This window comes from Elgaria multicarinata, chromosome 8 (assembly GCF_023053635.1).
Source record: "Elgaria multicarinata webbii isolate HBS135686 ecotype San Diego chromosome 8, rElgMul1.1.pri, whole genome shotgun sequence".
In the NCBI taxonomy this organism is placed as follows: domain Eukaryota; kingdom Metazoa; phylum Chordata; class Lepidosauria; order Squamata; family Anguidae; genus Elgaria; species Elgaria multicarinata.
Window position 1 is genome coordinate 23915649 of NC_086178.1, and position 27655 is coordinate 23943303.

The 27655-nt window shown below is 43.6% G+C and overlaps 1 protein-coding gene across 1 annotated transcript in view; it reads left to right on the plus strand.

Annotated features, from left to right (window-relative positions):
* The first annotated feature begins 12705 nt into the window (after positions 1 to 12705).
* ZBBX (zinc finger B-box domain containing) overlaps positions 12706 to 27655 on the plus strand; it is a 56676-nt gene continuing 41726 nt past the window's right edge. Inside the window, exons 1-4 of the mRNA XM_063131458.1 lie at positions 12706 to 12780; positions 20999 to 21121; positions 22553 to 22666; positions 27176 to 27266. Of these exons, the coding sequence (XP_062987528.1) occupies positions 21054 to 21121; positions 22553 to 22666; positions 27176 to 27266 (273 nt within the window). The 5' untranslated portion in view covers positions 12706 to 12780; positions 20999 to 21053. The remainder of the gene's footprint in view (positions 12781 to 20998; positions 21122 to 22552; positions 22667 to 27175; positions 27267 to 27655) is intronic.

Genomic DNA, 27655 nt, shown 5'->3' on the forward strand with positions numbered 1-27655 from the left:
AACAGCCCTTACCAAGATCACCAATGATCTTCTTACTGCCAAGTCTAAAGGCCATTATTCCGTTCTTATTCTCCTTGATCTAACCGCAGCCTTTGACACGGTTGATCACGATCTTCTCTTAGATTCCCTCCATGACCTTGGACTCTGTGGCTCTGTCTATAACTGGTTCGCCTCCTATCTAGAGGGTCGCTCTTTCAGCGTGTCGGCTAACGGCAGCTCGTCCTCCTCTTTTCCCCTTTCAGTTGGGGTTCCGCAAGGCTCGGTGCTTGGCCCGTTGTTGTTCTCTCATTACATGCTGCCCTTGGGTAAGCTTATCCAATCTCACGGCCTCCAATATCACCTGTATGCCGATGATACACAATTATATCTCTCATCTCCGGAACTTTCTCCTGATGTTCACGATCGTATCTCGGCATGTCTCTCAGATATCTCAGCCTGGCTGCTTCATCGTCGTTTGAAACTTAACATGGCAAAGACTGAATTGCTTGTTTTTCCTCCTAAACCTTCTCCTCACCTCTCATTCTCTCTTACTGTCAACGATGTCACGCTTACTCCGGTCACGGAAGCTCGTAGTCTTGGCTTTATATTTAACTCCTCGCTCTCCTTTATTCCTCACATCGAGGCAGTAGCTAAATCCTGTCGTTTCTTCCTGTATAATATTGCCAGGATTCGACCATTTTTGTCTGTCTCTTCTGCCAAGACTCTCGTTCACGCACTGGTTATCTCTCGGTTGGACTACTGCAACCTTCTTCTCTCTGGCCTTCCTTCGTCTCACATCAGTCCGCTGGTCTCTGTCCACCACTCTGCCGCTAAGATCATCTTCTTGGCCCGCCGCTCTGACCATGTCACTCCACTTCTGAAATCTCTTCATTGGCTTCCAACTCACTCCAGAATCCAATATAAACTTCTCCTGCTGACCTTCAAAGCTCTTCACGGTCTAGCTCCTGCCTATCTCTCCTCTCTCATCTCACACTATCGCCCCGCTCGTGCTCTCCGCTCCTCTGATGCCATGCTTCTCGCCTGCCCAAGGACCTCCACTTCCCTTACTCGGCTTCGTCCTTTTTCTTCTGCTGCCCCTTACGCCTGGAACGCTCTTCCAGAACACTTGAGAACTACAAACTCAATCACTGCTTTTAAAACTCAGCTAAAAACTTTTCTTTTCCCTATAGCCTTCAAATATTGAGTTTGTTCTGACTCTATACTGTTTAGCTTCACCCTACCCGGTGCCTGTTTACACTTCCCTGTGCCTGTTCGCATTCTCCTTCCCTCTTTATTGTTTACTACAACTTATTAGATTGTAAGCCTACGCGGCAGGGTCCTGCTATTTACTGTGTTATCTGTACAGCACCATGTACATTGATGGTGCTATATAAATAAATAAATAATAATAATAATAATAATAATAATAATAATAATAATAATAATAAAGAAGCAGAACTGAATGCAGCTCACTGAGGGCTAAACTACATAGATCCTAAATGGTTTGTTATTTTAACTTTAGCATAAGCATGCAGGGCCCTGATCTGGATCAAGACTATCATGCATAGGTGTGGAGGGTGTGGGTAAAATTTCCCACCCAGCCAGTTCCGCCTTCCATAAATTTTTGCCCTTGCATGGGGACTAAAGAAAAACACACAGATAAAGTGAAGGTAGGAAGAATGTTTAGCACCTACCCCACAACGTATGCTGTTTCCTTTACATTGCGCCATCCCCCTTTATAGGGATTTTACTCAATGGGTTGAAGGGTGAATCTAGCATGATCCTTAGTCTTTCTAGAGAATTTCTCAGGTTTACCTATGCTTCTCCCCTCCCTCCTCTCCACCATCTCTATCCTTTTATACCTTCACTTGCCTTCAACCTTTTAATTATGTGCCCTTAAAAGACACCACATTATCTAAACGTCCGTGCGACCACTTCTGTACTGGATCCTTGCCCCTCTTGGCTAATAAAAGCTAGCAGGGATGGAACAGCCGGCTGGGCCAAGGAGGTGATTAATGCCTCTCTACGAGAGGGAGTGGTCCCAGACCGTCTGAAAGAGGCGGTAGTGAGACCACTCCTGAAGAAAACTTCCTTGGACCCGGAAAATCTTAGTAATTACAGGCCGGTAGCAAATGTTCCATTCCTGGGCAAGGTCCTTGAGCGGGTGGTTGCGGGCCAGCTCCAGACATTCTTGGATGAGACTGATTATCTGGATCTATTTCAGTCAGGCTTCAGGCCCAGTTTTGGCACAGAAACAGCCTTGGTCGTCCTGTATGACGACCTATGTCGGGAGAAAGACAGGAGAGGGAGTGTGACTCTGTTGATTCTCCTCGACCTCTCAGCGGCTTTCGATGCCATTGACCATGGTATCCTTCTGGGACGACTCGCTGAGCTGGGAGTGGGAGGTACTGCTCTGCAGTGGTTCCGCTCTTATTTGGTGGGTCGGATACAGAAGATGGCGCTTGGGGAACATTACTCGGCCCCGTGGACTCTCGGGTATGGGGTCCCGCAGGGGTCAGTTTTGTCCCCCATGTTGTTTAACATTTACATGAAGCTGCTGGGTGCGGTCATCCGGAGCTTTGGAGTGTGCTGTCATCAGTATGCTGACGACACGCAGCTCTATTTCTCCTTTTCATCTTCAGCAGGAGAGGCTGTGGATGTGTTGAGCCGGTGCCTGGCTGTGACAATGGACTGGATGAGGGCTAATAAACTGAGACTCAATCCAGACAAGACTGAGATGCTGTTAGTAGGTGGTTCCACTGACAGGATGGGGAGTGTTCTACCGGTTCTGGATGGGATTGCACTCACCCTGAAGGAGCAGGTTCGTAGCTTGGGGGTTCTTTTAGATCTAACATTGTCACTTGAGGCTCAAGTGACCTCAGTGGCACAGAGTGACTTCTACAAACTCCGGTTGGTGGCCCAGCTATGCCCCTATCTAGACAGGGATAACCTGGCTTCAGTTGTCCATGCTCTGGTAACCTCCAAGTTAGATTACTGCAATGCGCTCTACGTAGGGCTGCCTTTGAAGACAGTTCGGAAGCTGCAGCTCGTGCAAAATGCAGCGGCCAGATTGATTTCAGGAACCAGAAGGTTTGACCTTATAACACCTGCTCTGGTCCACTTGCACTGGCTGCCTATATGTTCCCGAGCCCAATTCAAGGTGCTGGTTTTGACCTATAAAGCCTTACATGGCTTGGGACCACAATACCTGATGGAACGCCTCTCCCGACGTGAATATACCCAGTCACTACGTTCAACATCTAAGGTCCTCCTCCGGGTGCCTATTCCGAGAGAGGCTCGGAGTGTGGCAACGAGGGATAGGGTCTTTTCGGTGGTGGCCCCCAGACTATGGAATGATCTCCCTGACGAGGCTCGCCTGGCACCAATGCTGCTATCTTTCCGGTGCCAGGTTAAGACTTTCCTCTTTGCCCAGGCATATGGCGGCACATCTTAATCACCCGCATGTTTAGTTTTTTAATGGTTTTTAATGCTCTATGTGTGTATGTTTTGTGTTTTAGAATTTTAAATTTTGTATACTTGTTTTTATTTCAATGTTAGAATTTCTGTAAACTGCCCAGAGAGCCCTGGCTATGGGAGCGGTATATAAATGCAATAAATAAATAAATAAATAAAGGCTTATTCATAATTAATGGATATAATTACGATTAAGAGTAATAAAAAAGAAGTCTTCACTTCTAAGCAGGAGAGATTTTATTAAAAACAAAACAAAACACAATCCACATAGATCAAATATGAATGCCTTAAGACGAGCTTTGTTTATTTGATTATTCGCTTTTTCTAGTCCTTGCGAAGCAAACCAGCTAAACTCTATCCCAGCAGGGGAATCTCACAGGAAGCTGCACAGGTAATCTTGCCTATTTTTTTCTGTTGTAAAAGTGCTGTTCTTTTGAGTGGCGACAGGACTGCCCTTTCTTCTATTTACCACAGGTAAAATTCTCTGTTTCATTCTGTCAAGTAAGTAATGCAATATATATAGATACAGATATCCATAATATGGATATAAGTCAGACAGATATTGGCTTACAGGTAACAACTGGACATTTAAAAGAGTATGCTTGGGAATGGCCACTGATCCCAAAGTATCCTTTCTGCCACAGAAAACATTGTATCCCCACTGTGTGTGTCTGTGTCTTTGGGGAATAGTCTTGCTGGAGGGAAGGATAGACTTGCTTTAGGGGATAGTCATCCTGCCATGTTCGATATGTCTTTGCAAACTGAGCTGGAGCATCTCCAAAACCAAGTATGCTTTGGTGTGTCAAAGATCCCCGTCCTAACAGCTTTCATCAATTTCATGAGAAACCATTTGCTTAATAATTTCTCCCCAGGTTTTTTCAGTGGTGGAGTAGCGTGGGGTGGAAAAGGTGGTTGTTTAGGGTGGCCAGGTGCCCTACATTACAGAGGACAGTCCTCTATTTGAAGGTATCATCTATTTGAAGAAGAGAGAGGAGGAAGAGAAAAAGTCTGGAAGCATGCAGAGTTGTTCCTATTATCCAACAGTATGTAGTAGGTTTATTAAACTGTTTGGAGGCAGAAGTCTGTGCCAATCTACTGCAAATCATCCAGAGATTTACTGTTGGATCCTGATGTACCTTCTGCTCACCCCTGGCCTAGAGATCTTGAGTGCACAGTGCCCTTACATAGCATTGGTGGTCAACCTGTTTAGCCTATGAGGACTTTGTATGGAGACTTGTGGTGAGTCAGGAACCACACAGGAGCCTGTGCGTGTGCGCACACACACACACACACACACACTTTCCCCCTCCCATACATCTTAGCCTGTAAGGGATGTCCACTAAGATGTGGTCGCTGGGTGGGGAGGTCAAATCTCTCCCACTCCCCCACCAATCCCCTCTGAGAATGCTGTTTTCTTGCCACCAATAGTGGCAGAGAATCTTGGCAGCACCAGGATTGCTAAGGGGAGGGGGAGAGTTTAAAACCTCTCCCACCTCCCACTGTCCCCAATTTGGATTGTTTTTTCCCTACCACCACTAGTGGTGGAGAAACAACAGTCCAGGATCCACCAGGATTACGATGGTGGGGGTGGGGTGGAGAAGGAGGGTAAGACCTGGTTTGCACATAATGACAACCCAGAGTATGGGTTGAGTATGGGATGAGTATAGGTTGTCATTGAATTGAACCTATGGTTTGTTGCGGCAGGGTCTTGCTATTTACTGTTTTACTCTGTACAGCACCATGTACATTGATGGTGCTATATAAATAAATAAATAAATAATAACAATAATAATAACAACCATATTGCAGAATTCTCACATAATAGCAACCCATGATTCAATGACAACCCATACTCAATCCGTCCTCTGGGTTGTCTTTATGTGTGAATTGACCCTAAAGATTGTCCTAATAATGTTGTGAAGTTTTGCTTGAAATCTAATTCGTATTCATGTGTGTACCTGAATTAACTATCCTTATATATTTTACATTATTTAACAAATGCTAAGTATATGATCCAGCCAAAGTTAATCATTTCCCCCCACTGGTTATAATAAAAGACACAGGATTATGGGATTAAATCTTCCCTTGAAATCTATGGCTCATAAAAAATCTTAACTCTGGCTGGATACTGCCCCAAACATTGAAAAAACATTCATTCTAGTACAGATGTGAATAAAGGCAGATGAATAAGCAGCATGAACAAGTTAATGACACTATATATTAGTTTATTAATTTTCTACTTATAAGAGGATCACTGGACAAAAGTCTGCAATCACAGTTTAAAATACTTCAGCATGATTTTACGTCAAGAAGAGAGCAGCACGAAAATGATTGCATATGAGGCTGGGAGAATTGGAACCACTGCTTATATATTTCATTGTTTAGTCAGATAAAACTATTTCTAAATACATTTGTTTACTAGACATGGCATAATACATAACACGTACCATTGCAACTACATTTCTGGAGCTGCCTCTAGAAATACCACTGGGTAGATTTTAAAATCGAATTACACTAAACAATGCTTTCCATCCTTGGATGCCCAGATGTTGTTAGACTATGGCCTAATCTACACCAAGCAGCCCTTCAAAAATGCTCTTTAAAGCAGGACACATGTCCACTCTAACGACAGCTCCCATCCAAGTCAATGGAGTGTGCCAAGAACTTCCCGCAGGATTTTGCCCTTGTTCTTTCCAAAGTGCCACCGTGGTTACACTGGTGTGTGGTTTTTTCCATGTGAAGAATGCATTTCTAAATTGAATTAAGCTGTCCATATCTTACAAGAAGTCTGACATATGGAAGTAAAACTCTGTGTTCTGCACCAGGGAATGTGAATATGTATACATGGCTGAGCAAAGCTCAGCAGACTCCAAGTCCTGCTGTTACACGGTCTAAAAAGAATCCCTGCGGGAGCCTTCCAGCATACAAGGCAGGTAGAAAATAAACACAGAAACACCAGCATTTAACATTTCAGACACAGGTAACTATCATGCAGGGAGCTGCAAGGACAGTTTAGAAAATTATGTCCCCAAAGTTGAAGAGCCTTGCCACTGAGAAAGAAAATGGCTATTCATCATGTTGGTTTAATATGTGCAGCAGATCCATTAAAAAAAGAAAGAAAAAGAAAAAGACCGTTCATGTTGACTTTGACCAGCATGAAATGGTTGTGTGAACCAGGTTTCTCTTGGCTAGTTGCAGCAGATCAGGAACTGCCACCTCCATTTGCAGGCTCGGTGGTTTAACTACTCATTTCCAGAGCAGCTTTCAAAGTCTGACTCCCATCACTGCTTGAACATATCATTTTCCAGATTGCTGTCTGCCAGCACTCATGCCCGCACGACTCAATTATTTGAGCAGCTGACTAAAGTGAAGAAAAGAATTGTGGCAGATTCTCCCTTCCTCTGCACAGCGAGATCTGACCCATTCCATTGCTGCATTTATATTCCTTTGTGCAAAATGTAATAAATTAATTGGGGAAATGAAAGACTCCGGTGATTCCTGAATGTACTTTGGAGGGGGTGCAGGAAGGGGAAATTGCATGCATTCTCTCAATTTATTGATTCCTGCAAGCCACACGGAATTGGTATTTTGTCCCTCATCAGATTGCACAGAAGATAATAATGAGTACAAAACAACTAATGAGTGCAGTGCAGAAAAGGGCAACTAAAACGATTGAGGGGCTGGAGCATCTCCTCTATGAGGGAAGGTTACAACGGCTGGGATTGTTTAGCTTGGAAAATGGGGGGGGGGCTAAGAGGAGACATGATAGAGGTGTACAAAATTATGCATGTTTTTGGAGAATGTGGATAGGGAGATACTTTTCTCTCTCTCTCATAACGCTAGAACCCAATGGGGTCATCCCATGAAGCTGATTGGTGGGAGATTCAGGACAAATAAAAGGAAGTACTTCTTCACACAGCACCTAGTTAAATTATGGAATTCACTACCACAAGGTGTAGTGATGGCCACCAATTTTAAGCTCCATCACACCTGGGGAAAAACGCTGGCTACCGTGGCGTCTCCGCTCCTGGTTTCGTCACTCAGTTAATTTCTGTTCAAAAGCAGGAAGTAAACAATGAGCACGAGGCCCATTCAGTCAGGCATTGTAATCACACTGCTTTTTCCACACACAGCAAGAGAGAGCAGCAACTGGACTTTTTCTGGGTTTTCTTGCGGTGCAAGGAAAGCAAGAAGGGGCAGAAGGCACGAGAGAGGCAGACAAAGTCATGTAAGGGACCTGCAAAATATCCGTAAGTCCCCAGTAACGAGCATGCAATAAAATGCTTGTTGGATGGAGCTCTTAGATGGTTTTAAAAGGGGTGATGGATAAATTCCTGGAAGAGAAGGCTATCAATGGCTACTAGCCCTGATGGTTATGTACTACCTCCAGTATCTGAGGCAGTAAGCCTGTGTGCACTAGTTGCTGGGGAACAATGGTGGGAGGGTGCTGTTGCACCATGTCCTGCTTTGTTGGTCCCTGGTCAACAGCTGGTTGGCCACTGTGTGATCAGAGTGCTGAACAGATGGACCCTCAGTCTGATCCAGCATGGCACTTCTTATGTTCTTAATATTAATGGAGAGCTTTGCATTATTTCAGGAATGATATTAGCCAGGGTTTTACTCCAGCCTCGCATTTACTCTTCTATAGCCACATGTAGATTTACAGCCAGATCTAGGCATCTTTACTCAGATATAAGTCTAACTTCAAATGGGTAACTGTGCATAAGATTGCACCTTTGTTTGCAAAATAGCATTTGCATGTGGAATTTCCGGGATAGGCAACTCGTAGCCTTCTGGGTGATGGATTGCAACTCCAATCAGTCCTAACTAGTGTAGCCAGTAGTATGGGGTGAGTGGAGTTCCAAAAACATCTGGAGGGCCACAAGTTGCCCCACCCTGCCCTAGATCTAATTTTGCATCATTATTTAAAGGGGCTTTCAGGAGGTGTGATATATATAAGACAGCTACAAAGGTTCTTACAAATGCTTCTCCCTTTTGCAAGGGGATTTTCTAGCACTAGAGTTTTCTAAAATATGCTTAGAAAATATGCTCTGAAAAAGAAGAGTATCACCCTGTTCTTTGTGAACATGTTAGGAACAAAAGATCTTGGAAGCTTCAAGTCCAGTAAAATGTGGAATGCTTATAACTTATAGCACAACTCCACCAAATGGATTTCAGCTGAATTTCAGGTCCTTTCTTCTGCTGCTGCTGAATACACATGTTCAAATACAAAAGTAAATTGGAATCAGTGAGCATAATTAGTCTTTAGTATTTCGAATATAGCAGAAAAGCACTATGTTCATAAATCAGAGGCAGAGCACAAGTTGCTTGCAGGGTATAGAAAGGAAGGGCAGGATGGAGCTACAGAAGGAACATAATGGTAGATAAAAGCTAGAATCTATTTATTTATTGCATTTCTATACCGCCCAATAGCCGAAGCTCTTACAGATGTTTTGATCCAAAACCCATAAGCCCCTGCCAGCATGGCCAATGGCCAGGAATTCTGGGAGATGAAGTCCAAAACATCTGGATATGTCTCTCTCCCTGCATGCAACATTGAGTTGTGCTGCATGCACATATGCTCATGTGCAGTCATAGGCAGGGGAAACAGGACTATTGGAATACTCCATGTGTGGGTACTGTGTTTCCAGTGCAGGTGAATTCTGTCCAAAGTCAAGAAAGACCGTGTCACTTACCTTGTGATGCATATGAGATATACACGTTAAAGCCTGAGTCATAGAATCATAGAATAGGTTGGAGGGGGCCTATAAGGCCATCGAGTCCAACCCCCCAGGAATCCACCCTAAAGCATATCTGACAGATGGTTGTCCAGCTACCTCTTGAATGCCTCTAGTGTGGGAGAGCCCACAACCTCCCTAGGTACGGGTAGAATCCTATGCATGTTTAGACAGAAAGAAGTCCTACAACTCTCAGGGAGTTTCCTGGCTAAACATGTAAAGGATTGTACCCTAAATGCAGTAGGAGTTTTGCTAGAGATTACAATAGAAACAGGATTGCACCCCTGATGAAAAGTAATGAACTCTTTCTTACATTCTGAAATGACAACTCTTCAGTAAAGACCCAATTTGTCCGCCATCTAATGAAATGATAAATAATAGGGTCTGCTGGCAAAATTGACAAGCCTAAGATTGCCGCAAATAATGCTTTGAAGAGAGACTAATTTAAAGATGAATGTCTTTACCGTACAGTTTAGCTGTCAGTGTCAGTTCATTAAACTTATATCAAGTTATTGATAGAACTACACCCAGATTCGCTTTGCTGTGGCTGCAATATAGTTCATTTTATTTATTTATTTATTTATTTGTTACATTTCTATACCGCCCAATAGCCAGAGCTCTCTGGGCGGTTCATGGAACAATTTTAATGTATTAACGCTTTTTACATATTTTATTGCCATAAGCCGCCTTGGGAAGGCTTCTGATTGGCCACTGTGTAAACACAGTGCTGGACTGGATAGACCCTCGGTCTGATCCAGCATGGCACTTCTTATGTTCTTAAGGAAATTTTTAAATAAATAAATAGTCTGAGGGTGGAACATACTGTTCCTTCACGTCCACTGTGTCAGTCCTCCACAAGGTGCATGGAGGTTACTTTTCTTCAACGTAACTGAGGACTTTGGGCCTTCGCTTCCTCACACTTGTTGCTGCTGTACAACATTAGCTTCTTCCCCTCAGACCTCAATCCCACCTCCTTCCCTCACACTTTAAAACTTGACTTTTCTAGAGTTGCTTCTTTTCCTCCTTCTCCTCCGCCTCAGAGCGTTCATTGCCATCTCCACCACCATTCCTGCCAACAATATGGCCGCCCCGAGAACAGGTGCAACTCACAAAGCCCAAGGCCGCCCTCTCTCCGTCCCTACCTCTGTGTTTTCTCCCTGTGTGCTGCAGAGCTATGTGGGAGCTGTCGTCCCCTGACCAATTTAGGTTCCTGGCCAGGGCAGACAGACATACTGTTTGGCTATTAAAGCTTGAGCTTTAAACTTTTGAACTTTCAGGTTTTGCTGCATGTCTACACTGCTCAAGTTTCAGTTAAAAAAGAAGAAAGAGAGCAGAAAGCCTGGTAGATCTCTAAAGCATTACACGAACATATCCTTATATTGATTTGTTCTGTCCACAATGAAGATATTGAATGCCATCAGAGCTCAGCCTCTGTATCGCATGACTGGATAACTGTTTGCAGTTTGCTCTTGAGCAATTTATTTATTTACTTTGTTTTCGTAACCACCTTCATTTCCACTTGATGTTACTTGTAGTCCATGTGTCTCAAGCGTGCTGAAGGATTTGATGTGCAACTGGGTCTGAAAACTTACCAAATTCTATTGTCTACGTTTTTTGGGGATATACTGTATTCTATTGATGTTTGTTCCAGATTACGCAAGGATGTAATTCTCATGCTTCAGCCTATATTGATTATCCTGGTGTACATTTAAGAGGTTGGCAAATCACTAGGTGAATGAAAAAGTATCTAGCTGCCCCCATGCATTCAGTCAAGTAATTATGAGACACAAAATAAATGGGCCGAATAGGACTTTTGATCATGAAAGCAAATATAAACCAACCCTCCCAAGATGTAGGGATCTTGAGATACTTTTGTTCATAGGAAATGGAGAAAGGACAAGGGTGTATAAAGTGTATTATATTACCTTAAGGCTGCCAATCCTATACTCACTTCCTTGGGAATAAGTCCCATTAAACTCACTTCTGAGCAAACACACAGGTTGCATTGTAAATCAAATGAACAATTCATTTCCCACTGATGCAATGGGAATATTTTCCTTAAAAAAAGAAAGAAAGAAAGAAAGAAGGGAGGTGGGCTGGCATGCCAACTTAGGGCTGGTTTATATAGGACAGGATTGGGAACCTCAGACCCAGGAGGACAATTGAGGCTCTCCCGGGATCCCAATACAGGCCTCTGAGATTCACCCGATGGCTCCACCCCCTTCCCCTAAACCACTGACAATATGATGGTTTCCCAGCTTTTGCACAATCCACCCCACCCCCCATCACCTCCCTGCATGTGCCTAGGAGCAAGTCACCCTGAACTCAGAAGGACACTTTCATCTGCATAGAACTGGTTAACACAAGTAAGGGTGCAATCCTATACACATTTAGACAAGGGGGGGGGGGAACCAGTATGCCCCAGCCAGCCATAGGTATGCTGGGAGATGTAGGACATTTCCTTTTCCTGTCTAAATATGCATAGGATTGGGCCCTACGCCCCTGACACTGCAAACCATTAGATTCAACGGGCTGTATCCATTGTTTTTCCTGCTTAGTGTAGTACCACTGAAATGAATGGGAATCTCACAGAAGTTGGCACAGAAGCCAGAATAAACACCCTCCTCAGGAGTGTGACCCAGTGGAGGCTGGTGAATCTGATTTCTGTGGGGCTGTGAATCCATTCTGGGTTTCAGCCAGAACTCTAAAGGAGCTGTCCAAGTTTCTGAACCTATTTTGGGGATAGGGTTCAGCACCTTAGATAATTCTTTTAGGTTCTGACCTGAAACCCAGAATGGATTCACAACCCCACCAAAACCGGAGCCACCAGCCTCCACTGTGCACGACCCACACTAGAGGCATTCAAGAGGCAGCTGGACAACCATCTGTCAGGGATGCTTTAGGGTGGATTCCTGCATTGAGCAGGGGGTTGGACTAGATGGCCTTATAGGATCCTTCCAACTCTACTATTCTATGATTCTATGAAGGGCTTCTTCACACCAAACATAGTTAAACTATGGAATTCACTACCACAGGATGTCGTGATGGCCACCAATTTAGATGGCTTTAAAGGGGGACTGGACAAATCCATGGAGGAGAAGGCTATCGATATCTACTAGTCTTGTTAGCAGTACAACAATGGAACCAATTACCTAGGGAAGTTGTGGGCTCTCCCGCACTAGAGTCATTCAAGAGGCAGCTGGACAACCATCTGTCAGGGATGCTTTAGGGTGGATTCCTGCATTGAGCAGGGGGTTGGACTCGATGGCCTTGTAGGCCCCTTCCAACTCTACTATTCTATGATTCACAACCCCACCAAATCCGGAGCCACCAGCCTCCACTGCGCACGCCCAATCTCTCTTTCTGTATGTCTCTCTTTGCTTTCCTCTCTCTCTCCCCCCCCCTCCTAGCATGGAACCTTCCTAGCCCTGCACCACCCCTCTTCGCTTGTCACTGTGGAAGGCGCCTCGGTGGCCTGTTGCCTTGGGGACGGCGAGGCCGCCTCTGTCCCGCGCTCGAAGGGAGGGGTTCGAGGGGCAGAAAGAACCAGTCGGCCGGCTGGGTGGGCGTCTCTCCTTCCCTCTTCCAGGTTCTCGCTCTGTCTCGAGTCCGTGGGCGGGCAGTGGGCGGAGGTGCCCGGTCTTGAGGGGCAACTGCTGGGCCGCGGAGGGGAGGGGAGGGGAGGGGCGGAGCGCCGCTGCTGCCATTGCCGGGGTGGTGGGGTGGGCAGCGCTGCAAGGAAGGGGTTAAATTAAAGGGGCCGTGGTGAAAAGGATGCCAGAAAGTTCGACGGAAAGCAGTGAGGGTCGTCGCCTTCCCCTTCCTTTCTACATCCCCTGTGCCTTTAACAGCAGCCTGACGTCAGAAATTTCATTTCGTGATTACATTTATTACATTTATATCCCGCCTTTACTCCAAGGGACACAAGCAGGCTTACATGGTCCTCCTCTGCCGTCTTCCCAACAACCCTGTGAGGTAGGGTAGGCTGAGGGTCAGTGATTGAGCTAAAGTCACTGATTCCTAGTTCAACACTCTAACCAGTGCTGCTCACATTGGATATTGAGAAGATGAAGCTTCCCCTTGCCATAAATAGTGCACAACAGTTTGCCTGCTTTATTTCTGTAATTTCTCTGCTATTAAAGGCACAGGAGCCAGTCCAGTATTTTCTTTTAAAGATGGCAACCCTAAAGACAGTATATTGTTTGTACGGCTGGGTATTATTGGGTTGCTACCTTCATCTTTCCCAGATTTAGCCCCATGTATGTAATGTAATGCAAGCTAGGTAGAAATCCAGTGGGTAAAACCTTTCTTACTTCCTTGTATCTCTCTGTGAGAAAAGGCTTTCTTTGTTGAATTTCTGTCTGCCATGCAGCTGTAAAAATAACAGCTGCTGTGAGCAAAACAAGATGGGAAGCTAGGTGTGGTTTAGGTCCATGCAGGGATGAAAAGGTAGTTCAGGTAGATCTTTGTTGTGCGGTTATTACAGGGGATGGAGTTAGGATTGCAAAGCAAAACATAGGCAGCTGGCTTAGATCAGGTGTAGCTGCTTGTCTGTCTAGCTCAAGATTATTCTGATTGGCAACAGTTCTTCATGATCACAGGCTAAAGCCAGTTCCTTTTAATAGGAGATACCAGAAATTGACCCCAGGATCTTCTGCGGGCAGCGCATGTGCTTGGCCACTAAACTATGGCCTCCCTTATATTTGCATATATATTAAAATTATAGCTTGGCATATCCTGAATTCTTGAGATGTATACAGTATATGATGAGTCACAACCTTCCTATACAGAGTATCTGGATACAAGAATGCCTAGTAAGAGAACACTCCACTTTTGTAGAATGAAGCCAATTTTCACGATTGAAACTGTTCTACCCTAGACAGTGAGTTTCTTGCCACGAGCAATTCTGGTTCATCTCATAACCACTTCCTCCATTGGTCTTGTAAGGCTGCAATTCTGTGTGTCCTTCCTTGAGAGAAAACACAGTTGAACTTTGCTCAGTGCATAGTCACTAGCCGGGGGCGCGGGGGGGAAGAGGCTTTAAAATGGCAAGCACAGTTCAGTGTATGCGAGTGTAACAGTGATGTGCATTGGAGCACAAAATCCCAACTTCTGGCTGCCGTGCCAAAGGTGAATTTCATGTTGGGGATCATTAGGAAAGGAATAAAAAAATAAAACTGCCAACATCATAATGCCTTTCTACAAATCTATGGTGTGACCACGTTTGGAATACTGTGTACAATTCTGCTCACTGCACCTCAAAAAGAATACTAGGAAGCTGGAAGAGAGATAGAAAAGGGCAACCAACTCCCCTATGAGGAAAGGTTTGGGACTTTTTAGATTAGTAAAAAAAGATCATAGAACCATAGAATAGTAGAGTTGGAAGGGGCCTATAAGGCCATCTAGTCCAACCCCCAGCTCAATGCAGGAATCCACCCTAAAGCATACCTGACAAGTGGCTGTCCAACTGCCTCTTGAATGCCTCTAGTGTGGGAGAGCCCATGGCCTCTCTAGGTAACTGGTTCCATTGTTGTACTGCTCTAGCAGTCAGGAAGTTTTTCCTGATATCTAGCTGGAATCTGGCTTCCTGTAAGTTGAGCCCATTATTCCGTGTCCTGCACTCTGGGATGATCGAGAAGAGATCCTGGCCCTCCTCTGTGTGACAACCTTTTAAGTATTTGAAGAGTGCTATCATGTCTCCCCTCAATCTTCTCTTCTCCAGGCTAAACATGCCCAGTTGTTTCAGTCTCTCTTCATAGGGCTTTGTTTCCAGACCCCTGATCATCCTGGTTGCCCTCCTCTGAGCACGCTCCAGATGAGTAAGGGAAACATGATACAGGTGTAGAAAATTATACATGCTGTGGAAAAAGTGGATAGGGATATGTGCCCCGCCCCTCTAATATTAGAACCCAGGTCATCCAGTGAAGCTGAGTGGTGGGAGTTTAAGGACAAATAAAGTACTTCTTCACACAGTGCACAGTCAGAACTATGGAATTCACTGCATCAAGATCTAGTGATGGACACCAACTTGGATGGCCTTAATAGAGGGTTAGGGACATTTGTGGAGAATAGGGCTATCAGTGATTACTAATCATGTTCGGTATATTTTTTTCCAGTATCACAGGCAGTATGCTTCTCAATACCAGTTGCTGGGGATACCTGAAACACCCACTTAAGCTCTAGAACCTTTCTGTTTAAGGGACGCCTATCCATTATACTTGGAGGGTAGCTAAATGTGTTTTATATTCTCAACACAAATCAGGAAGAACTCCCTTTCCGCCCCTCTGTAATTTTATTTGTTTTCTTATTATGTATTAACTGCTTATATTTCTTTTCATTGCTTTTGTTTTATTTATTTTTATTGGTCTGTGTCCCTGGTGCTTCCTGGTCATAGGATGAACATATAGAACTGTGTTTTATTGAGTCAGGCCACTGGTTGATACAGCCTTGTATTGGCTAATTGGCTTGGCAATGACTCTCCAAAGGTTTTCTCAGCCTTTTTACCTCTGATTCATTTTGGCAGGAGGTATTGGGAATCGAACTTGGAACTCTATGTGTACAAGGCTTGTGTTCTACCGCAGAGCTATGGCCCCCTCCCTAGATGCTACTGCCTGCTACTGTGACATCTAAAATTGCTGCATGATGGGAAGGGTTTATTGACACTTTTCTGCAAGAAAAGCATAGGTACAGTATGTGAGGCTACTCCCGTGGTTTTTGCACAAAGTAATTCCATGTAGACTTAAGATTATACTATAAACCTTCAGGCCTTCCTATCCTGTTCTGCCGTGTACTTTTGCACCATCCCAGCCAACACTGCTGGACCTTTTTTTTAAGGAATTCTGATCTTGTGCCTTCAGCAGAAACTTGATTCGCAGACATTAGCAGGTGCTAATAATTATCCCCGTTTCAACTGTTAAGAATTTATTTTGCTGAGCAAGCTGCTGTAAATGTGCAGGAGCAGATTGGGTTGTTTCAGTTGGCAACCCTATTTGTGTCCCAGCCTCTCAACCAGATTGTTTTTATCTGCTACTATCAGCAGGGCCGGTGCTAGACTATTTTGCACCCTAGGCAAGGTGAGCTACTTGCACCCCCCCCCCCAAAAAAAAATTGCGTGGAAGTCCGAACATGTGTGCCGAGTGGAGAGCTGGGACTGGCTCACTTCAATTTGGGACCGAGCTGTCTGGAATTCATTGGGACTTATTTCTGTGCGAATGCAACCCGCTATGCAGCGTGGCATCCCGATCCCCTCCGCACGTTTCCTCGGGGGAATAAGGCTTCTGAGTAAGGAGGCATAGGCAGATCAGGCTGCACTGGTGCCTCCCAGTGCAATGCTTTCTCGGATGCAAGTCTAGTTGTTCCACGCATGCAGGATCAGGAAGCAGGAGAGTTTGCTTTGTGAGGAGTCCACAAGTCACTAGCTTTCCTGTGGGAAGGGAGATGGAGTCCCGCTTGCCCACCTGCCTGGACATCGCGGCCTGTTTGAGGAGAGAGGCGAGGCAACCTGGTGCTCTTTCCTCGGGAGTAAGGCAGAAGCTGGCTTGGGCCAGGGTCGAGCTTGCCATATGCTTTTTCTTCTTCTGGTGGCCTCCCGGCTCTGGGAGGGCGGCTTCTGGGCGGCTAGACTGGCTCTGGGAGGGCAGCTTCCAGGCGGAAGTCCGAACGTGGAGCCCCCACCTCCCCTGTGTCCCTGGTTTTGCTTTGACTGGGTGAGCGCGGGGTGCCACCTCACCTGCCCAGGCCCAGTTGAATCCTTGGGCTGGGCCGACCCGGCTCACAGCCAACAACGCGCAAGAGTGCTGCGCAGCACCCAGCGCCCCTCTTAGCTTGGCACTCTAGGCATCCACCTGAGTGGCCTTTATGGCAGCACCGGCCCTGACTATCAGTTTGGTTTGAGCTTGTCTCTTAGTTGCAGTGTGCTATCGGAATACTAACAGCAATTTCTAAGAAGTTTCTTTTGATCCATTTCGTGATGGGCAACTTCTGTGGATGGATTCTCTCCACTCAAGCTGTTTGGGAGCCTGAGTCCCTCACTGACCATGATATATCATTCTTGGTGTCTTGCTGCCCCGTAACCTACATCAGGTTGAAGAACTTGGGAGATGTTGCTTCCAGCATAAAAGGAGAAGTTGTCTCAGAGTTGCTTGGGGAATAATAATTCCTAAATCACAGCGCGTGCTTGAGAGATTTGTATGCTGCTTCCAGCCTAGTGTATAGAGGGGAGGATTTGGGAAGAAAATAGATCAGAATAAGGACATAATTTGCAGTCCAGATGTGGGCTTTCAGTTGACCATCAGTGCACTATTACATTGACTGGATGCAGACAACATGCTTATCAATGGTGGGTTAAATAGTCAGTGGTGGGTTAAATAGTCAACTGCAGGATGACCAAATGGAAAGGAGGACAGGGCTCCTGTATCTTTAACAGTGTATTGAAAAGGAAATTTCAGCAGGTGTCATTTGCATATATGGGGAATCTGGGGAAATTTCCTCTTCATCACAGCAGTTAAAGCTGCAGGTGCCCTGCCATCTTTTAAATCTGGTCACTCTAGTAGTTTTACCTGTTGTGATGAAAGGGAAATTTCACCAGGTTCTCCATATATACAAATTACACCAGCTGAAATTCCCTTTTCTATGCAACTGTTAAAGATACAGGAGCCTTGTCCTTTTCATATGGTCACCGTAGTCAACGGCTAGTTATTACGTCATCTGGTGGGACTTTTTCACACCATGGTAGGCACTGTTGGCTATTTCATTGCGCACAATTATTTTTGGCGAATACAGAGTCCCCTGGAAAGAGTGACCAAAGCAGTGGCTACTGCTGTAGTCCAGCCAGCAGAACTTGCAATGGCTGATGGGATACCAGCAGGAGGACTGAGGTGGGGAGAGGGCAGCAGATGTGTCAATCAAACACACTGTTGACTAATAGTCAACTCGACACTGGCCTTAATCCACACCACGGTTGATTATAATAATATTGTGTAGGGAGTACCCCCTTGATAATCATCCGTGGAATTGACCATTAACCTACCATTGACTATTGTGTTGTCTGAACACAGCCATTGTTATACTAACAAATGGCTGAATCTTGTAAAATACCCTCTTCCTGAACATGCTTTAATCTTGTTTCCCCCATTTTTTTTTTTTACAATCCCTTTTCTTTTTGCACTTAAATGGGCCATGAAAATATTTTTATTCCAGAAGGCTTATGATTCCTCTGATTCATTTTCTGCAAATGCTGGCTTCTTTACCTTTGGCTTATGCTGTGTTGTTTATACCATCTGGTTTATATTGATTGTATTTATTGTTTTTATAATGTTAATTGTTAGCCACCTTGTGAAAATCATTTTTAAAAGGCAGGATCTAAATGTGTAAATAAATGCATTCAAGACTTTTGGTTCTGCAAATATTCTAGAGAATTTGTTTATATTATATTCTAAAATATCCTGCTTTTCTTATAGAATTCAAGGTGGCTTACAACCAAACTCAATAAAAGCAACAAACTATTATGCAATAAAATCAAAATTTCCCAGCAGCAAAGACAGTAACTCAGTTCAGACAACATGTTAGTCAACGCAGTGTGAAAACTCCACTCAACGGTTGAGTTTTTAGGAGGTACTCCCCATACAACATGTTCTAATTCCATTATTGTGTGACTGTGGACTACTGTGGAGTTAAGTAAAATCCACCGTGATGTTTGATTGACAGTTCCTCCACCCTCTCTCCTCCCCTGGTCCTCCCGATAGTATCCCATCAGCCATTGCTGCAAAAAAAACAATCCCTGTGGCTCTCCTAGAGTGGCACTTGCTCCTTTTGCAAGGGAATTCTGTAGCCAGTGGGAAAAGTCAACTCAACGCAATGGAAAACTCCAGGGAGCCTGCCACACAACATGCCACACAACGCAGGAACTCCAAAGAAAACACCGTTGCATGGAGTTTTCCCACCAGACAACACATTTCTCAATGGTGGTGTAAAAACTCCACCATAGAGTTCTAAAACCACTGTTGAGAAATGTGTTATCTGAACTGAACCTGAAATTAAATCAGGAAATGATAAGGCTGATGCTACTACTAAAAAGGCCCTGTACCTAACATATACCTGCCAAATGAAGTAAGCCCTTAGACAATGAGAGGAATGTATGATATATCTTGATATCATGACCTATTATTGTATGATCCATCTATAATTATTATGGTTACTATGAATATACTTAAATGTAGTTGCTTAAATTAGTTTTACAATCTATTTTTTTTAAAGTACCGTATTTCTTCTATTGTAAGACGCACACTAATTTCAGTACCACCAACAGAAAAAAAGCTTTGATTCTAAAATAATAAACGCATCCGCGATTCTAAGATGCACCCCGTTTTTAGAGATGTTTATATGGGAAAAAAGTGTGTCTTAGAATCGAAGAAATACGTTATTAGCTTTTCGTATTGTACAGTTGGGTAGACTGTTTCTGCCTCCCATGAATGTAATTAACCAAACTATGCTCTATAGCAGTGGTTCCCAAAGTGGCGGTACTGCCCCCTTGGGGGCGGTGGGATTGCATAGGGGGGCGCTAAGGGGCAAGGGGGTGGCAGGGGGCGCTCGAGGTGGTCTTTTCCAAGAAGCACCTCTCCAGAAGGTCTTAAAACCCAGGGACATTTTTATGGGAGAAGGTAGTTTGGTCCCAAGCCATATGGGGGAAGAATCCACACATGTATTAATACCGTTTAAGAAGAGTCCTTTTAACGGTGAATTGAAATGTTTCAAAAGCACCAAAACCCTAATGAAGAGACATACCCTGCTTGGTGTGCCCCGCCACACTGGCTGCAAAACAGAGGCATTCACTCTCTTTTCCCTCCCTCCCTCGGCAAGCCTACGGCGGGTGCTTTGGATTTTGAATAAATATTAAATTAATTGTTGCTGTTTTGAATTTTATTGTTCTTATCTTCCTTAGTGGGTCGTTGAAAACCGCTATTCTGAATAATGATTTTTATAGGGTAGGGTAGGGGGGCGCTGGGCATGAGTTTGTGGAACCAAGGGGGCGGTGACCTGAAAAAGTTTGGGAACCACTGCTCTATAGCATATTTGACGTTTTAGCAAATCCTAAAGCCCCCACCCCCAAATTCAAGAAGAGTAAGCATGTTAGGTCTGATGGAGCAACAAAAGAAAACCAGAATTGTGCAGAATCTTAAAGACAAACAGCTTGTACGTTATAAAAATAACTATTGTGTTAGCACGTATGCAGTTACAGAAACAAACTTATTTAGTGTGATATGAATTTTTATAAGCCATCAAACTTAGGTCTATACTAAGGTCATCAAACTTAGTTGGCCTTCCTCCTGCATAAACCCATATCAATTCGGCTAAATGGTTGTGATTGGGATAAGACCCAGTAAATACATTGGACTTTATGTCCCAAGTAAATATGCTTAGGATCAGGCTGTACCTCATTTGCTATAGAACACTGTTTTGTCTGGTTTTCTTAAATGAATCTTCAGCTCCTCACCTTACCTATTTTTAAAATAGATTTTAAAATAAAATTAAAATATAAATAAAATAAATTTACAAGTTAGAAAACACACACACACACGCGAGCATCCTGTTAATTATAACCATACCAATACATACCATACGTACATTCTCTTATTTATACAGCCATTAAAGAAGAATTCCAGAGGAATTGATCAGGGCTGATGGCAGGGGCCCTTCTCTTTCCTATTACCTTCTCTTTTCTCTCCCCCGCTTCCCTATTTTAATATAGTTGGGAATGGTAATAACAGTTACGATGCTGTCTTAATTTACATATTTTTCTCTGTAACCAGGTTTCAAGCCATTATGATTTGAAAGATCGCTGTAACTTTTCCTGAATTGGCAGTCATGAACACCAGTGACTTTGTGGTACTCCCTGGTTCAAAAACTGGAATGTCTGTAAAACTGAAAGCAAAGTAAGTTCATTTCCCCCTAATTGTCTCTGAAGTGCTTTGATAATCTGTTGGCTTTTTATATGCATCATTAAATGCAAGCTATTTATTACTACTAAGACTGCACTCTTAAACAAATGGCTCTTGCCTCCAAGTAAATGCTGCAGTGCCACTAACATCCGTGTTGATGCTCAATAATGTCTAATTTCTGTTTCCTTCTCGTGTTGATAGCCTGATCCTAACATACTGCTTTACCTATAACAGAGGTAGACAACCGTGGGCACATTTGACATTTTGGAAAACTGTCTGGACACTGCAAAAAAAAAAAAAAAGTTGTGGGAATCCCCCTTTCAATGGATTCTGAAAGAGACTGAAAGAACTGGGCATGTTTAGCCTGGAGAAGAGAAGATTGAGGGGAGACATGAGAGCACTCTTCAAATACTTAAAAGGTTGTCACACAGAGGAGGGCCAGGATCTCTTCTCGATCCTCCCAGAGTGCAGGACACGGAATAACGGGCTCAAGTTAAAGGAAGCCAGATTCCGGCTGGACATCAGAAAAACTTCCTGACTGTTAGAGCAGTACGACAATGGAATCAGCTACCTAGGGAGGTTGTGGGCTCTCCCACACTAGAGGCCTTCAAGAGGCAGCTGGACAAGCATCTGTCAGGGATGCTTTAGGGTGGATTCCTGCATTGAGCAGGGGGTTGGACTCGATGGCCTTGTAGGCCCCTTCCAACTCTGCTATTCTGTGATTCTATGATTCTATGATTCTCACTTTTTTTCTGCCCCCAGCTGGTTTTTTGTTTGTTTGTTTGTTTTTTGTTTGTGTGTGTTTTTGCAGGGGACTTTTGTCCTCACCTCTCTTAAAGTCAGTGGAGCAATAATAGAAGTGAGGGAAAGGTGTCCTTCTAAAAAATGGCTTGAGTGACAGGGAGGCCCATCCTTCACCAAGGACCCTCTTGCACCAAATGACATTGTGGGCCAACTGGGGTGTGTGTGTGTGTGTGTGTGTGTGTGTGTGTGTGTGTGTGTGTCAAGTTCAAGTTCAAAGTTTATTGTACTAGCCAAAGGCCATGACAAATACATCAAAATAAATTATATATACATGTATACAGTAATATAAATATTTCGAACAGTAGAAAATTATACAGATAACTTAGAATTTACCATAACTAAAACTCAGTTTTCACTCAGCGGTCTGAATCTCCGTGGCAGTTTATGGCAATTTTATCTGGGGGGAATCTTTGGTGGATGTTATTGCATTTGTGGGCACCCCCTGAGCTATAATGATGCTATTAAAAAAAATCTTTGTTTTGTTGGTGCTAGATTGCAGTTGTATAATGTAATATAAAATATAAATGTGCCTATTTCTGGTCGGGGATTGAAAGTATTATACATGGAGGAGGGAAAATACAATTGAGTGCCAAATTTAGTTTTCAAACTTAATGCCTTCAGAAGCGTACGAGAACTGCAGTTGGAGAAGGTTCAGCTGGAGCTTGAAAATAAGGAGATGGAGAAGAAACTGCAGCAGCTGCAATCAAACATGAGCAGAGAAAAACAAGAGAGAGAGTAGGTGAAATTCTATTAATTGAAACTAAGAGTGATTCTAGTTTTAAAAAAAATTAAAACTTTTCTTAACTTCTTCTTCTTCTTCTTCTTCTTATTATTTATTTATATAGCACCATCAATGTACATGGTGCTGTACAGAGTAAAACAGTAAATAGCAAGACCCATTCTAATTAAATCATGGTAAAACAATAAGGAGGGGAAGAGAATGCAAACAGGCACAGGGTAGGGTAAACAGGCACTGGGTAGGGTAAAACTAACAGTATAATGTCTGAACAAAATCAAGTTTTAAAAGCTTTAGGAAAAAGAAAAGTTTTTAGCTGAGCTTTAAAAGCTGTGGTTGAACTTGTAGTTCTCAAATGTTCTGGAAGAGCGTTCCAGGCATAAGGGGCAGCCGAAGAAAATGGACGAAGCCGGGCAAGGGAAGTAGAGACCCTTGGGCAGGTGAGAAACATGGCATCAGAGGAGCGAAGAGCACGAGCGGGGCGATAGTGTGAGATGAGAGAGGAGAGATAGGAAGGAGCTAGACCGTGAAAAGCTTTGTAGGTCAACAGGAGAAGTTTATATTGGATTCTGAAGTGGGGGGTAGAGTTGTGTTTCTTCAGAGTTCTTTCGTTGTTTATTATTTAAGTTTTACACTCCTATCTTTTTGCTTTTGACACCCAAAGTAGCGAAGAACATTTTGCAACGATATACATAGAAAAACATCCTCATCTGCATATAAAAATATAGAACAATGCCTATATTTAAAAGGCAGAGCAAATAAAAACCATCTGTTGAAACAAAATAGCGGTCAGTTAAAATGAGAAAACAAAGCAATCTTGATTAGAGTTGTGTGCAAATGGCTTCTTGAAATTCTCCACCCTATTTGTGGGCCGAGAAATTGAGAGGACGTTTTCATCGAATTTCTCCACGGCAGGAAGAATTTCTCCCAACAGTTTCTCACAGGTTCAGCCCATCTGACACAACCCTATGTCACCTGTTTACCTGTGTCTCACCTTCTGTCTCCTTCCTCTGTTGTTTCCCGCTTTTGTTGAATTTTAGACTATGAGCCATTGAGGGCAGAGACCTCTTTTCTTGTTCTCTATAAAGTTCCGTGCATATAGATGGTGCTATATAAATGTAATGATAAAACAATATTTTTTAAAAAGCAATACAGTTAAGGACAGAAATAGTGTAAATTGCATTTGCAAAGTTGTTTTGACGTGAGACTAATTGTGTGCATAAAAGTATTTATGATCACCCACTTTCCCATGGTTTGTTTATATTCCAGTAGGCCATGAATGGATGCCAGTTTTCCATAAATAAGTTCATGGCCATCCATATGAGTTCTATCCATCCGCAGTTGGATAATAGCTGTAAGCTTGCCCATTAATGTTATGTGCCAAAATCCTTCATGCTTCATTCTACAACAGATGGATTCTTACTGTTTTCCTTTTTTAAAAAAAACTAGTGGCTGACAGCAGGTTTCATCCGAATACTTATGTGCACTCCCCAGGGATGCTGTATATTCAGCTAGGAGGTGTCCTAGAAATTTCAATAGCCACTCATATAGCCGAACAGGCAAAGTTGATTTTAAACTAAAAAGTGGCTTCCCTTTTTGTCTGTGCAGGCAGCTGTAGTAGAAGCTTCAACATATCTCCAGCTGCATAGACGAGTATGCCTAATGGCAGCACATTGCTTTGTAGAATTGTAGCCTTTGTCTTTTTCCTCCATTGGGCTTCTGTTATCAGAATTCAATTTCAAATACCCTCTCACCCACTGAACTTCACTTTGCATTCTTGGAGAGCACTTCATTATTCGGAGAAAGGCCGTTATCTTTTAATAGAATCTCAATCTTGTATGAGTTTTAAGTGCATATGCATGCATTTACAAAAACACAAGAAGTTGTAATTGTTCTGTATTTGATAGAATCCATTTAGGTAGTCAAAATGTTATGCAGACAAAGCACAACTCCGAATATCTGTAACTCTTTTTACTTCAATTCCAAGAGCCACTTTATTAACCTCTCTGTATCTGTTTCCCTTTCTTAGTAATGTGAATGATAATGCTAACTTTCCTTCCTGGGAAGAAGAGCTTTGTAAGGGTGCAGTCATTAGTGTTCGGCTGCACTTAACAAGATATATAGTTCTATTTAAGCGTTAAGTGTTGCTAATTGCCTTGGATCATAGCCATTAATTTCTGCATCCTTTTCTCAGAGCATTTAAAGCTGGATTCTAGATTTGAGAAACTGGGTGGTTAGGACCTCTATTTTAAAATTGCAATGGCTCTTCATTTTCTAATTTATAAGAATTTGTTCTGCTTTTTGTTTACAAAGGAGCAAAATGATACTGGAACTGGAAGCAATTATATTTGCCTAGCATGGGGTTTTCCTCCGCATGTTGATGTTGCCACGAATGTTGGAAAATGCTACGTTTTGTGGATCCTATAACTTGCTGCAAACCTTTGACAGCTTGTTTAACAAATTGCAAGCCCCACCTGAGAGGCTCTCCTCCCTAACTGCTTGGGATAATGCAATTTTATTCCAGATGGGCAGTCTAACTGGAGCTCTCTTAATACGTTATGTACTGTGCAGCTGTTTCAGCTAGTCTTTGGTTCCACTACAGTAGCCCTCTTCACATGTTAACTGTGCATACACTGAACACAGGTGATGGGTGATGGCAAGCTGGGTCATCCCCACCCCCACCCCCAATGGGAACGTAGGAAGCTGCTTTAGAGTGGGCCTGTTCAGACGACATTTCAGGGACTGTGGTTAGTAAAACTGTGGTTCTCTGGGGTTAGCACTAACTACAAGCCATGCTGTCACACACAACACTTTAAGCCATGATTAGAACTGCTAACCTTGCTACATTCGGTCTGACTGGGGTTAGAAAGTGACCAGGATTTAGCAAAACACATTGCATACAACACCTTAAACCCTGCTGCTTAATCAAAAGCCTTAACCAGCAGGGTTTAAGGTGTCTTCTGAACAGGTCCGCTGAGTCAGACACTTGAACCAGCTAGCCCAGAGTGGTCAACAGTGACTGAGAGTGGCTTTCCAAGGATTCAGGCAGGAATTTTTCCAGCCCTACCTGGAGATGCTGGGGATTGAAACTGGGCCCTTTTGCATGTAAAAGAGAGGTTCCACCCCTGAGCCTTGACAATTCTGCAATGTGTGTCCACGTGTACAAGCATGCACATACGATTGCCTCCCTGCTTTTTCAGGGTCCCTAACTGTGTGTAACCCTGCCTAAATGCATCCACTTAGATCCACAGATGCACATTGCAGGTAAGCCTTTCAGTATGTGGGGAGGGCTGTTTTTGTGGGGGGGGTAGCCTGCCAGTGCCTGCCATCTATGCGTTCAGTGTCTCCACGGTTAATATATGAAGAGGGTTCTTATTTCTTGCTATTTTAGAGGAACCAAAGACTTACGGTGCAAGTAGCTACAGTCTCACAAAGCCAGCTCCACTCTGGCCTTGTTCTCACAAGCAGCAGATGAACTAGTAAGCTTTGGTCTTGACTAAACCACTTCAGACTCCTGGTGGGGCTCACATCATTGAATGCTCCTCCATCGAAAAAAGAAGAAACAGCCCCTAAAAATTGAAATGTCCCACAGAAGGGGTCTAGCCTAGCATTTACTCACTGATATGCTACTTTTCTATGGGTAGGATTGCCCCCTGGAGGGGACCTTGTGGCCCTCCAGGTGTTGGAGTGCAACTCCCATCAGTCCTAGACAGCATAGCCACTGGTTAGTGATGATGGGAGCTGTAGTCCAATGACATCTGGAAGGCCCCAAGTTGCCCAATGCTGATATAGTACTTTCAAGTGGTCGAAGCGCTTCATATGCATTATTTGCTTACAAGAATGCTGTAAGGTAAGTCATTATCTCCCATATTGCAGATAGTGTGACTGAGGCTGAGAGAAATTGGCCTGCCTAAGGCCATCTAGTCAGTTCCAATGCAGGGGAGAGATTCAAATCATGGACTTCTGGCATCATTGCTCAATCTCTTTTAGCTCCCCTGATACACCTAGCTAGATACATCTGGCTCAGGGTGGTCCTCCAGATGTTGTGGGCCTACAACTCCCATCAGCCATTGCCAGCAAAGTCAATGGTGAGGGCTGATGGGAGTTGAAGTCCAACAACATCTGGAGGGCCATTCATTCCCCATGCCTGAGCTAGCTGCTGCAAGGGCATAATGGTATTAATTGCTGTAGCAGCCCTAGTAATGAGGCTTAAGGAACTGGCAACAGGGCCACCACCTCAGCTCCTTTCCCAAACAGTTGCAAATTGATGAACGTGCTTCTCTTCATACCAGTATTGGGAGCTCACTGTCAAGTCTTGTGCCGTGTTCTCACTTTTGTTTGATGTTCACCCAACAGTTACACACTCTCGGGCTTATTCCTTGTTCTGTTCTTCCCCTATTTTAAAAAGCTTGGTTTTTGTGTTGCCAGCAGGAGGGGTAAGGGGAGCAGTAAAATTTCTATCTTTCATATAAATGCAGGTAAAAATGTATGTTTGTAACTTTTTATAGACGAGCAAATGGATATCGGTGGAAGTCAGGTCATGTTGGCCTGGGCACACCGCCCCAACTATTGTTACAAAACAAAGAAAATGTTGGCAAGGTAAGATGCTTATAACTCTGAGAAGCCATTAATTGAAACGTTTCCCTGTCTCACTTGTGAACCCTTTAAAAATACAGACTTGGGTGATGCATGATTTTTTTCCCCATGGAGAACTTTGCTTTGAGCCAAAAGTGGAGAGGCAACCTAAGAATGACCCAGAATTTCGAGAAGTTTGTTGCTTCATAATCCTAGGCTCAGAAGTAAGCCCCTTTGAGTCCAATGGGGCTTATTTCCAGGTAAGCATGCATAGGATTACAGCCTGAATCTCAGGCTTGCAACCCATATTTAAGTTATTTTCACTGACTAGAAGTACTTCTGAATTATTATATCCTTACTCCAAAATTTTTCATTATCATCCTTCTTATTTGTCATTCTGCCAGTGTTAGAAT